The sequence below is a fragment of the Ailuropoda melanoleuca genome, chromosome 16, assembly GCF_002007445.2.
Source record: "Ailuropoda melanoleuca isolate Jingjing chromosome 16, ASM200744v2, whole genome shotgun sequence".
Classification (NCBI taxonomy): Eukaryota; Metazoa; Chordata; class Mammalia; order Carnivora; family Ursidae; genus Ailuropoda; species Ailuropoda melanoleuca.
In genome coordinates, this window is record NC_048233.1 from 15122733 (window position 1) to 15135855 (window position 13123).

Here is a 13123-nt window from a genome sequence, read left to right on the forward strand (position 1 = left end):
TGATCAGAACTGTCATTTAGGATGATTGAAGGTCGTGTGCTGGTTGATAGAGTGGGAGGGATAGTGGAGGTAGGAAGATAGGTAGTAAAAAACTAATCTTGGTGAAGTATAATGATTTACAATCAGGGCTCCCACTGCAGGGAAATATAAAGAAGGTAAAAAATGAGATGCAATAGATTACACTGATAAACACACACACACACACACACACACTGCTGTATTGCAAGAAGTCACTGAACTACCTTGATGAATTTGAAAATGGCTAGTTTAATTAATATCAGCAATCTAGATAATCCAGAAAACCCTTGATATTTAATAAAGTTATTTTGAACCTGTCTTATGAAACACTAGTGATCACACTTAATTTAGTGTAACTTAATTTAAAGACATTGAATTATCTGGAAAATTGGCTCACATTTTCATTTCATTTGCATGTTTATACACTCTCAGAGTACCTTATAAATGTCATTTTTGGAGGCAGTATCTACATGAGTTTCTCTGCGAGTGGGAGGGCGGGAGGTGGGAAGAAGAAGACAGAGAGGAGAGTTTTCGTCTGAGTGTATTGGACTTGTCTTCTAGGTTGTAGCAGTTTTTCCTCCTGTTGTGTATTTGACCAAATAGTTACTGCCTTTAACTAAGTTTGTAAATCTTTCCTTCCATCTACATTCAGGTAGAATTAATAATTGTTCTGTATCTGGCAGAGGAATGAAGAGAAATTAAACCTTTTTTTTTAAATGAGGGTGATAAATAGGCTTGTGCTGAAGCATTGTGGGAAATCTCCAGGGAGTGAATAGGTCGCCAGCCGCTTGAGGTGATGTGTTCTGTGTAAAGGCTCGGTGGGCTGCCCTTATGTGAGGTGATGAATTCGTTACTCACCGGCTGGGTTGACCAGTGTTTCAGCCACTCCAAGTAAAACGTACTGAAGAACCAGGTGGAAACAGGGCATGGAAGAAACGGTGAGGACGTTGCCTGAAAGAGGCTGCTCCACTGGAGGGAAGTGTTTTCTCCGTATTTAAAAGAAGCCAGCTACCATCACAGACAAGGCGGCAGAAAGATTTCCAGCGACTGAAGGAAAATAGTGCAGACAAAAAAGAAAGAAAAAAAGAAAGAGCCCCAAATCAGTGCAAGAGGCCATAACATTTCTTACACGTTGACACTCGGGGATGTTTGCTCAATATTTTTTGCCTTGGGAATATCCAGCTGCCAGCTAACTGTGTTATCTGGCTATGCTATGCTTCGATTCCGGTCTCTCAGCAACAGCTGCACTGACTCCCTATTTCCCGACTTACTGCTTGGAGGGCCTCTGGAAAGTTAGTTAACCTCATGATCACTTTTCTGAGCTCTAAGATGGGGTTAATGATGCTTACCTTTGTAGGGCGAGTATGAGATTAAATCAGATACCGTGCTGGCATTGTTATAACAGCTCCTGGTAGCAATAGGGAGCAATTATTGAAGATAAAGCAATAGTTTTGAATTTTTGTCCTCAGATAAGATATATTATTTTTCATGACTTTAAGATTTATAGGAGTCAAAAATAGTTTGGGGGAAATTTAAAATAAAGTGATCTCGTCACAAGGTTTTAATCATTTAAAAATGGTTTGGAATAATCTGTATTATCAGTCCTCAGTTTTCTGACATTTCTCTGATCTTTGCAGAGAATTAAAGACTAGAAACTTTTGTTTAGAAAAAAAAATAGTAAAGGTGAATAGCTAGATAAAGAGTATAAATGAAAGCAATTATTCAAAAAGTCGTCTTGCTCGTCTTTTCCTTTTACTCTTGAGGAATTATCTAGAAAATTTTGGATGAAAATGAGCAGGGATTTTGTTATGATTTTGTTATAGTTTATATCCCCTGCAACCATTCCATTTTCTCAATTTATCATTCATATTACTGGACTTAATCCCATCTTTAGAGCAGAGGCAACCTTGAGCTTGATGGAATTTACTTGAAATTTAGAGATAGTCACATTTTGCTAACTTGCATAAAATTTCAGATAAGGCAAAGCTTTCAATTCAAAAAAATCAATCTAATGTTTAAATAGCTTAGTGTTTGTTTTGGTTGATAGAGAAACTGGTAGGTAAATTTTTTGATTATATCTCAGTATTTAAATGTATCTGTAAAGTCTGCTCTTTACTGAGTCTCTAAGAAATAGAAGGTGTGAAAAAAGGGGGAAATCTGAATAACAGAAAATTTGAGGAATTTTTAATTTATTTTTATTTGAAATTAGGTTCCATAAAGGCTCATTCATAGTGGGGTCGAGATTTTGGTTCTTTAAACAGCTCATATAAAAAATTTGAGTCTCAACATTATCTACTTTTAAGATGACGTTCATCACATAATTGCATTTATTTAGATTACTTGGCACATTATACACTCGTCAGAAAAAGAGCTAATACGTCAATTCAATTTAGTATTTACTGTCTTCCTGCTCTATGCAAGGCAGTATGTTAGGCACAGTTGGAGATAGAAAATTATCTGTTCTCAGTCATTGCAGACTCATATTCTGTTGGGGAATCTAAGAAGAAGAACTTATTTCTAGCTGGGGAGGTGAGAGAAATAAGTTTATGCTTTAGAGAAAGGAGGGTGTCCGTATGAAAAAGTGAGGGCGGCATCGTTGGCATGAACAAAAGTACAGAGTTATAAAACATTTGGACAGTTTTCAGAATAGTGAGAAACAAGTTATTTGGGAATTGGGGGACAAGATAGATTGGGGTCAGATCATAAGAAGCATTTAATATATTTTTAAGGAATTTGTAAATTGCTCTGAATCACTGAAGATGCGAGACCCAAGTGAAATGATTAGAACTGTCATTTGGGATGATTACTCTAAAGGCTTTGTGCTGGTTGATAGAATGGGAGAGATAGTGGAGGTGGGAACATAGTTAGGAAGTTAAAAAAATAATATTGATAAATTACAATGGGGCTTAAGTTACAGTCCTGGCTCCCACTTCCAGGAAACATAGACAATAGAAACATAAAATGCAATAGATTCCACTGATAAAATCATAGCAAGATCAAAGAGGAAGCAGATGTCAATGTTGAGTGTAAGTCCAGGTGACTGGAAAGATGGTAGTGCCAATAATATAAATGAGAACCCATGACAGGGAGAAAATGAATTTGATTTTGAGTTGAGGTAGAGGCACAAAGAGATAATTTAAAGAGAAGTGCTCAGAAAACAGCTGAAAATATGAATCATAGGTCAGAAGACAGGTTGAGTCAAGAGATAAAGATTAATGAATCATCTACATGGAATGGAAATTTAAGGTCAGGTGAAATTAAAAAATACTGGGGAGCGAAGGAAGAGAACATCTAAGCAATGCTTTTAAACATATTTGCATTTGGGGGCAAAAAAAAAAGTGCTAAAACTATGGAAAGAAAGGCCAGAAAGATAAGTAATCTGTAAGGGAAGGTTTCAAAGAGGTGGTTATACAAAACAGAACTTCTGATCTTTCCTCTACTTTTTCTTCACTCTTCCCCATCTCCACCAGTACCTTCACATACTCAAGGCAGAAATCTGGGATCCTCTGTCTTTCCCCCATCTCCAAATATATTATTAAGTTATCCAGATTCTATTTCAAAATATATTGTGAATTAACCTGCTTCACTTCATAGCCACTGCCATCATTTTAGTCCAAGTCATTATTATTTTTAACCCAGAGTATGTGCAATACCATATTTAATGGTCTTCCTGTTGTCACTCTTGCCCACCTGTACCCTATTAAGCACCTAACAGTCAGGGAGATCTTATAAAAATGCAAATTCAATGTTACTCTTCTGCTTAAATTCTGTCTGTAGGTTTTCATACAGTTAAGATGAAATCCCAAATCTTCAACATGGCCTTTATATTGCCTGTACTTATCATCTCTCTCTAATTGGTTGCTACTTTCTCTTCTCCGACCATTTTTCAGCCACATTTTTTGTTTTTCTTGACTATCTTAAATTCATTCCCACCTTAGAGCCTTTGCTTTGCTCTTCTGAAACATTTTTCCCTACTCTTTACTCACCCACGTTCGCCATTGATATTCAGCATATTGCTGGAAGACCTAGCCAGAACCATTAGGCAAGAAGAAGAAATAAAAAGGTATCCAAACTCATCAAGTTATGTACATTGAATATGCACAGCTTTTGTAGATCAATCATACCTCAATAGAGCTTTTTTTTTTGAAAGAGACTTATTTGGGGGCACCTGGGTGGCTTAGTTGGCTAAGTGACCTACTCTTGATTTCAGCTCAGGTTATGACCTAAGGATTGTAGTGTTGAATCCGGTGGCGGGCTCCATGCTGTGGGTGGAGACTGCTTGGGATTCCCTATCTCCCTCTGCCCCTCCCCCACAACTTGCTTGCAAGCAAGCATGCGTGCTCTCTCTCTCTCTCAAAAAAAAAATTTTTTTTTAAGATTTTATTTATTTATTTATTTATTTGACAGAGAGAGAGAGCCAGTGAGAGAGGGAACACAAGCAAGGGGAGTGGGAGAGGAAGAAGCAGTCTCCCAGTGGAGGAGCCTGATGTGGGACTCGATCCCAGAACACCGGGATCACGCCCTGAGCCGAAGGCAGATGCCCAACGACTGCGCCACCCAGGCACCCCTCAAAAAAATTATTAAAGAGACTTATTTGGATTATTTTAGGAGGGTCCAACCCCTACTGTAATCAATAAGAATTGAAATACAGAGAAAATGAAGAAGAGAAAGTTATATTTAAAAAAGAAAAAGAAAAAGAAAAGTTATCTGATTGAGAGAACAGTGAGGATACCTGTGAATAGGGCAATGGTTGAAAAGACCTTTACCAGGGTACAATAACATGACATCTTCGAATATCACTGATAGAGAGAGTGCTCCAGTTGGGAAAAGAGGTCAAAAACACAGGAAAGAGCATCTGAAGGGCACTAGGCTTTTCAACAGTCCTTCAATCCTGTGGATCACAATCAGAACAATAGCTTCAAAATTATGAAGGAAAATTATTTTCAACCTAGAATTCTGTGTACAGTCGATTAATCAAGTGTAAGGGTAAAAAGACTTTCAGTCATATAAATTCTTGGAAAATTATACTTTCCAAATACCCTTTCTTAGGAAGTTGCTAAAAAATAAATGATAATGAAAGAGGAAGTCAAGAAAGAGGAAGAGGTAATTAGAGATCTAACAAAAAAGAGCACCATGCAGCCCATCTAGTGGGCCATCGTCAAGACAGAGAACAGGACACAGAAGTCCGCAAGAAGATCTCCAGAGGAAGAGGGGCTTCTAGTATATGACCTTACGTGTTTTAGCGCTGGGACAAAGTAGTGGTAGTGTGGTGAAACTGGTAAAGCAGTTTGAAACTTAACCATCCTTTTAAATGGTGTGTTATATTTTATTTAATCAATATATTAGCCTTTATGTAATCATTCCCTTATTCTTTTTTTTTTTTAATTTTTTTTTTATTTATTTATTCAACAGAGATAGAGACAGCCAGCGAGAGAGGGAACACAAGCAGGGGGAGTGGGAGAGGAAGAAGCAGGCTCATAGCAGAGGAGCCTGATGTGGGGCTCGATCCCATAACGCCGGGATCATGCCCTGAGCCGAAGGCAGATGCTTAACTGCTGTGCCACCCAGGCACCCCCAGAAAATAAATTTTTATATGAGAAAATTGATCAAATTCTTTGGTTTAGCCATGAGTTTGTGTGTGTGTGTGTAAAACTGATCAACGATTTAAATCAAACTATTTCTATAATCTTATTATTTAGCAGTATTCACTTAGACAAACACCATAAAATTTGAAAATGATTTGCCTCTGGGAACCATGACTGGGTGGCGGAGAAAGCCAGACTAGAGAACATAACTTGCTATTAAAGGGCTTTCGGCATTATTTGTTTGCTAATCTAACATGTTTCCTGAATCTAAGATGAATTAAACTATAAGAAGAAACATGTTTCTATGTATCACCAAGAAGGGAAAAAAATGCTGCCAATCCATTATAATATGTAACCCAATTTCATTTTATTTTTTTATTTTTTAAAAAGATTTTATTTATTTATTTGACAGAGAGAGACAGCCAGCAAGAGAGGGAACACAAGCCGGGGGAGTGGGAGAGGAAGAAGCAGGCTCCTAGCGTAGAAGCCTGATATGGGGCTTGATCCCATAATGCCGGGATCACGCCCTGAGCCAAAGCAGACGCTTAACGACTGCGCCACCCAGGCGCCCCTGTAACCCAATTTTAGAGATGAATCTTTACGTACATATAGTGTTGCTATGGACTGAGTTATGTTCCTTCAAAATAGTGTATTGAAGTCTTAACCACCAATGTGATTATTTGAAGACAGGAGTTTTAGAGAGGTAATTAAGGTTCAATGAGGGCATAAGAGTGGGGCCCTAATCCAATAGGACTGGTGTCCTTAGAAGAAGAGAAAAAGGCACCATGTCCATGCATGCATAGAGGAAAAGCCATGTGAGGACCTAGTGAGGAGATGGCCATCCACAAGCCAAGAAAAGAAAAGCCTTAGGAAAAACCTAGTCTTCCTACACCTTGTCCTTGGCCTTATACCATCTAGAACTGTGAGAAAACAATTTCTGTTGTTTAAGTCACCTAGTCATTTTGTTATGGCAGCCTGAGCAAACTGACGCAGCTATATTCAGGCATGACATAAGACTTAAGTTGTACCAATTGCACAAACTGTATTGTCCATGATAATCATATGAACTGTAGGGGCGCCTGGGTGGCTCAGTCATTAAGCGTTTGCCTTTGGCTCAGGGTGTGATCCCAGAGTCCTGGGATCCAGCCTCGCGTTGGGCTTCTCCTCTGTGAGCCTTCTTCTTCCTCTCCCTGCCTGTTCCCTCTCTTGCTGGCTGTCTCTCTCTCTGTCGAATAAATAAATAAAATCTTTAAAAACAAACAAACAAACAAACAAACAAACATACGAACTGTAAAGAAAGTGTTGAGGTAGGTAAGAATAAGGTTTCAAACTTTCTTGTTTCAGAATTTGAATTCTATGAGAATCTTCTCTGATGCCCCTTATCCTAACTACTTTAGGGTAATCTAGATAAAAAACATCACCCCCCCTTTTCTTGGTTATAACCTTGTACTATGTAAACAAGGTTATATTTTACTCAGAATAGTTGATAGCATTTGAGGCAGTAGCTTAGACAAGATACCTGCATTTTTTTTTTTCTGTAAAAGCCCGATAATAAACATTTTTGAGTTTATGGGACAAAAAGGCAAAATTTTGAAGTTACGAAAGTAATTTATGCAACAAGAGGTAGAATATGTTTCTACAAATATTTTATGGATGAAATTCAAAATAATAATTCTTTGGGGAAGGTGATGGAATTTCACTTAACCGGGGTTTAAAGTTACTGGTTCTTATCATTGGATCAAGAGCAAACGTTCATCTGTGAAAATAATTCTTAGTTTGCCGGCCATGTAAAAACAAATGATGGGGGGCGCCTGGGTGGCACAGTGGTTAAGCATCTGCCTTCGGCTCAGGGCATGATCCCAGTGTTATGGGTTCGAGCCCCACATCAGGCTCCTCTGCTATGAGCCTGCTTCTTCCTCTCCCACTCCCCCTGCTTGTGTTTCCTCTCTCGCGGGCTGTCTCTGTCTCTGTCGAATAAATAAATAAAATCTTTAAAAAAAAAAATGATGGGCCAGATTTGGCCCTGGCTTAGCCATCAGCTTTTATTGCCTACTCCTGAATTTGAGCTCTGACCGGATGAGAAAGAGTGGCAGTTTTTCCTGGGCTCCTGCTGCCTGTACACAGGCATGAACCGTGACAGAGCAGTTTCATGGCCTCTTTATCTGTCCTTGATACTCAAACTGTAGTCCCTGACCAGCAGCGTATGTAGCACCTGGGAGCTTGCTAGACCTCCAGCATCTCAGGCTCCACCTTCGAAAGACTGAGTCAGATCTGCATTTAAATAAGAAGCCTTGGAGATTCCCATACGCATTAAACTTTGAGAAGTACTGCCCTAGCATAAAGCACTATGAGAACTAATCTAGCAAAATCCAATGAAAGATGGTCCTCCAGACAATTTCAAGCGAAGTGCAAATATTTAACTCATTTACCCAGATATTTTAGGGCAAAGCATATTTTTTACCTGAAGGATCTAGATAACTACATTTGCTTTTTATTTGCTACTGCACTCTGATGCTAGTGAAAAATGACTTTCTTAAAATTCAAAACAAAGTTTGATTACAACCTAAATTTAATCCATTCCGTTTTTATTCTTAACTTCTATGAGATCATAACTCGTCCAAAGCAGAGCACAGTTTATCAGAATGTACACATTTTAAACCTCCAGCAGATCTGTATTTACAAGATAAAGCACATGGTTCCAAAGGAGATACTCTATTCGGATAAATAATGCATGTTTTAATATTGGCTGTGGGGTTGTAGACAAGTCTGTAAGAGTCTTGAAGCTCTTATAGTTTATTCTATTACTCTGCCATGTAATAATTTTCCGAATTAGACCACAGTGAAATAAAGGAAAGTCAGAATTTATTCAAACGTTGCTGTTTCATCTTGAAGCGAAATCTAATACTAAAAAAATAGATATGTTAAGATTCTTCAATTATTCGTTAAATTTACTGACTGAGAAAACTACGGGTTTTTTTTATGGGTAGTCTGATGTATGAGTCTCTGATACGTAACACAACTGTGAGTATGAAATTCTATTGAGCCATGATCCATGATTTTGGCCAATTCCCAGAACAGGAAATTTGCTCATGTGAGAACATACAGGTGTCCATAAACCACTCTTGGAGACAGCTATGACTTTATTGTCGTATGTGTCTGCTGCTTTTGCAGAAGATATTACTGACTCACTACAAAAATGGCGTGTTTTTAACTTTCATTGTTCCTATTAGTGGTATGTTCCTATATTTGAACGGAGGTATTCGTATTCTGTCTTTTGTTTCCCTTTAGACCACCAGAACTCATTTCAGGAGAGTCCACTTCAGGTGGTGTTTTATGTCTAAACATGGAGCAGATAACTCATTTACATAGAAATCAGATGCACAAGTGTTATCTGTAAGATATCGATTATTGCTTCAATTGGTGTACAAGCTGGTCTACTTGACTTCAAAGTTAGTCCATTGTTGATGTCCACTGTAAAAATAAGAACTTGAGAACACTAATGTGCTTTTATGAAACAAATGAACAATCGAATAAATGAATGATCTAGGCTAGATGTTTACACATTACTTCTTTTAGTATTTAGAGTTCCTTCGAGCAGATATTTTCAATGGGTATGCACTGATTTTCTTTTTGGAAAAAAATGCATCAGTTCTAAAACTGTAATAATGAAAAAAGTGGTTTTACTAAAATAATCCTTTCTTCTTTTAAAATTTTATTTATTTATTTGACAGAGAGTGAGAGAGAGTGAGCACGAGCAGGGGGAGAGGCAGAGGGAGAGGGAGAATTCCCCACTGAGCAGGGAGCCAGATGTGGAACTCGATCCCAGGACCCTGGGATCATGACCTGAGCCGAGGGCAGACGCTTAACCGACTGAGCCACCCAGGTGTCCTAAAATAATCCTATTTTCAATGAAGGTGATTGGACCTCTGACTCAATTTTTAATTTATCAAGCACTTTGGCTCCAATCAAAAAAGGAACTTTTTTTTTTTTAAAGATTTTATTTATTTATTTGATAGAGAGAGAGACAGACAGCGAGAGAGGGAACACAGCAGGGGAGTGGGAGAGGAAGAAGCAGGCTCACAGCAGAGGAGCCTGATGTGGGGCTCGGATGCCAGGACTCTGGGATCACGCCCTGAGCTGAAGGCAGACGCTTAACAACTTAGCCACCCAGGTGCCCCAAAAAAGAAAACTTTTAGAGCATGTGTGCAAGTGTGGATAGGGGCAGAAGGAGAGAATCTTCAAGCAGACTCCACGCTGCTGTGGAGCCCCAGGTGGGGCACATTCTCATGTCCCATGAGATCATGACCTGAGCCAAACCAAGAGTTGGCTGCTTAACTGATTGAGCCACCCAGGCGCCCTCAGAAAGGAACCTGTTATTACTGTCAATTATTAGAACAAGTACAGTTACTGGTTATGTAAAAAGTGACCAACACCTTGGTTGTCCCTTTATCATAAAGGACTTGGGGTTAAAATTTGAATTTTCAAGCTTTTGTTTTAAAGAGGAAGGCCTGGGAGATGTTTGAAAATACTTCATCCACATTTCAATTTAAATGTTATTTAAAAGCCAAGATAATTGCTACCTACTGTGTTATACACTTCTGCTTTATGTAAGACTTAATAACAATCTTAATTAGGCTAATTTTAGTCAGATTAATACTTGTGTATGTCAGCACTAACTACTAAATACCACATACTGTAGGATTTTAATTAACACTAAGGAAAGGAAGTGCTCATCGTATAAACATTTTTGAACTGAAAAAGGCTAAAATGAAGTATGTCCAATTATGACAGAGCATAAATCACAATATCACTGATTTTAGATTTTAGGTGAATTAAGGTTGACTTGTAAACAGATAAATCTGCTCACATGTAGTGTTAGGAAAATACAGTCTTGGTAAAACTCTGAGCATATCAAGCCTCTGACTTTCACAGTTCTGGAAGGTTTGAAGATTCTTTATAGTTGGTACTGTGATATACTTTTTGATTTCTTTAGGTGATAAAGTCAAAACGGTCATATCTTGAATCAGAAACCCTTCTCTCGTTGCATTGTTTATGAGCTAGATAGAAAAGATAAGTTTATTTTTTCCTTTATTAAATTTCTAGTTTGACCAACTAAGTGAGATTTCCCCATCCCTCATTCTTGGCCTGGGCTGTGATTATCCATGTCAAACACTAGGCATGTGCACTGTCTGTACCATCTGCCTCCTGAAACATGACAGTCCCTGGAAGGGGAATGACGAATGTGGAAGAGAGTGCGGGGTCTAACTGCCCGTTGTAGTGATGAAAGGATTTGTTTTCATTCATTGAAGAGCCTTAATTAGAAATAGTAGTAAGGGGGCGCCTGGGTGGCCCAGTCGGTTAAGTGGCTGCCTTCGGCTCAGGACATGATCCTAGAGTCCCAGGATCTAGTCCCACATCGTGGTCCCTGCTCAGTGGGGAGTCTGCTTCTCACTCTGTCCCTCATCTGGCTCTTGTGCTCTCTCTCACTCTCTCTCTCAAATAAATAAAATCTTTCAAAAAAAAAAAAAGAAAGAAAAGAAAGAAAGAAAGAAAGAAAGAAAGAAAGAAAGAAAGAAAGAAATAGTAGTAAGGGGGCACCTCGGTGACTCAGTTGGTTAAGCATCTGCCTTTGGCTCAGGTCACGATCCGAGGGGATCCAGCCCTGCATCGAGCCCCACACTGGATCCTCTGCTCAGGAGGGAGTCTTCTTCTCCCTCTCCCTCTGTGCTCTTTCTTTCTCTCACTCTCCCTCAAGCAAATAAATACAGTCTTAAAAAAAAAAAGAAATAGCAGTAAGGATTCCAAATTAACAATGATAATTTACCTGCTATCACCTAACAATTACTTACAGCTGGTAAGTGGAATAATAATATAATAATAATTAATAATAACACTGCTGCAATGGTGTTAGAATGAGAACACCTGAATTCAAATGGCACTTACTCTCTTTTAGACCCTTGACCTATTAAATGACAGTTTATCATGAGCCTAAATGGGATATGTATAAGAAGGGGCCTAGGTTCAAATTAGGAACTCATAAATATTTGTTCACAAGTTATATACTTATATACATCATTCACATTTTTTTAAAAAGATTTTATTTATTTATTTATTTGACAGAGATAGAGACAGCCAGCGAGAGAGGAAACACAAGNGTACTTATATACATCATTCACATTTTTTTAAAAAGATTTTATTTATTTATTCGACAGAGATAGAGACAGCCAGCGAGAGAGGAAACACAAGCAGGGGGAGTGGGAGAGGAAGAACAGGCTCATAGTAGAGGAGCCTGATGTGGGGCTTGATCCCATAACGCCAGGATCACGCCCTGAGCCGAAGGCAGACACTCAACCGCTGTGCCACCCAGGTGCCCCCATCATTCACATTTTTAAGGCACTTGGGTTGAAAGTGAGAGGAGATTTTAATATTGGACTAATTCAGTTATGTAAATTACTACCAAAAAAGTAGCCTACGTTTGTGCTTGTATGTCCTGATAAAACTTGTTAATCTTCCATAATCATAAGCAGAATACGAAGAACTGAAGCAAACATCTAGTTTTAAAAGATGCATATCATCACACTTTTTTTATATTCCCATAGCAAAATATTATGCAAATAAATGAACCAGTATGTAAATGAACAAATGAATGGAGTCTGGCTTAGAAACAGTCGAATTCAGTATTCTGTACTCAGAGGAACATAGCTCATTTTTTTTTTTAAATGAGTCTAGTTTTTCCTTTTTCTTGTCCAACAAGTCTGTTACCAATCTTGAAGGGGAATATTTAGTTCATATATATGAGATATGTTAGGTAACTCTGCCTAACTTTCCTCCATCCATAAAAAACATACCCCTTTTAAAGAATAGAAAGGATTTTAAATATGTAAGAGTGGAGAATTGTCCAAGAGAAAGTTGCCCATATTTAAAATGAATTTAAGATATCTTATTCTCAGGGAAACTTCTAACGTATTTCTTTCAGCCATGCTGTATAGTATATTTTCCTAAAATGGCCTGATTTAAAAAAAAAAACAACTAGTAATTAAGCATAATTTGAGACCCCAGACTGGATTTCCATTATACTGTACAAGACTGCTGAAGTTTTTGGCCATTTGCAATATGAATTACCCAAATTTTGTCCTGTATTCATTCTGTTTTAATAGTGTCCTTGCTGGGGACGCCTGGGTGACTCAATCGGTTAAGCCTCCACTCTCGGTTTCAGCTCAGATCATGGTCTCAGGGTCATGAAATTGAACCCTGCATCAGGCTCCACATGCAGCACAGAGCCTGTGTAAGAGTCTCTCTTTCTCCCATTGCCCCTCCCCACATGCATTCTCTCTCTCTCTCTCTCAAATAAATAAATAAATAAATATAGAAAATCTTAAAAAAAAAACCAGTCTACTTTCTGAGGGTATGTACGATGTCTTGCTTTTTGCTTATATCTTGAAATAGTGTTGGACATTCACTAAACACTGGTTTTAGAATTTCTACATTGGCAGACCAAAAAGCACCTTTTAAGACTTAAG

The 13123-nt window shown here is 38.3% G+C and overlaps 1 protein-coding gene across 1 annotated transcript in view; it reads right to left on the minus strand.

Moving 5' to 3' along the window:
* SLC15A5 (solute carrier family 15 member 5) overlaps positions 1–13123 on the minus strand; it is a 76489-nt gene that overhangs the window by 31692 nt on the left and 31674 nt on the right. The window contains 1 exon segment of the mRNA XM_002918716.2: positions 877–1065. Within this exon segment, the coding sequence (XP_002918762.2) occupies positions 877–1065 (189 nt within the window).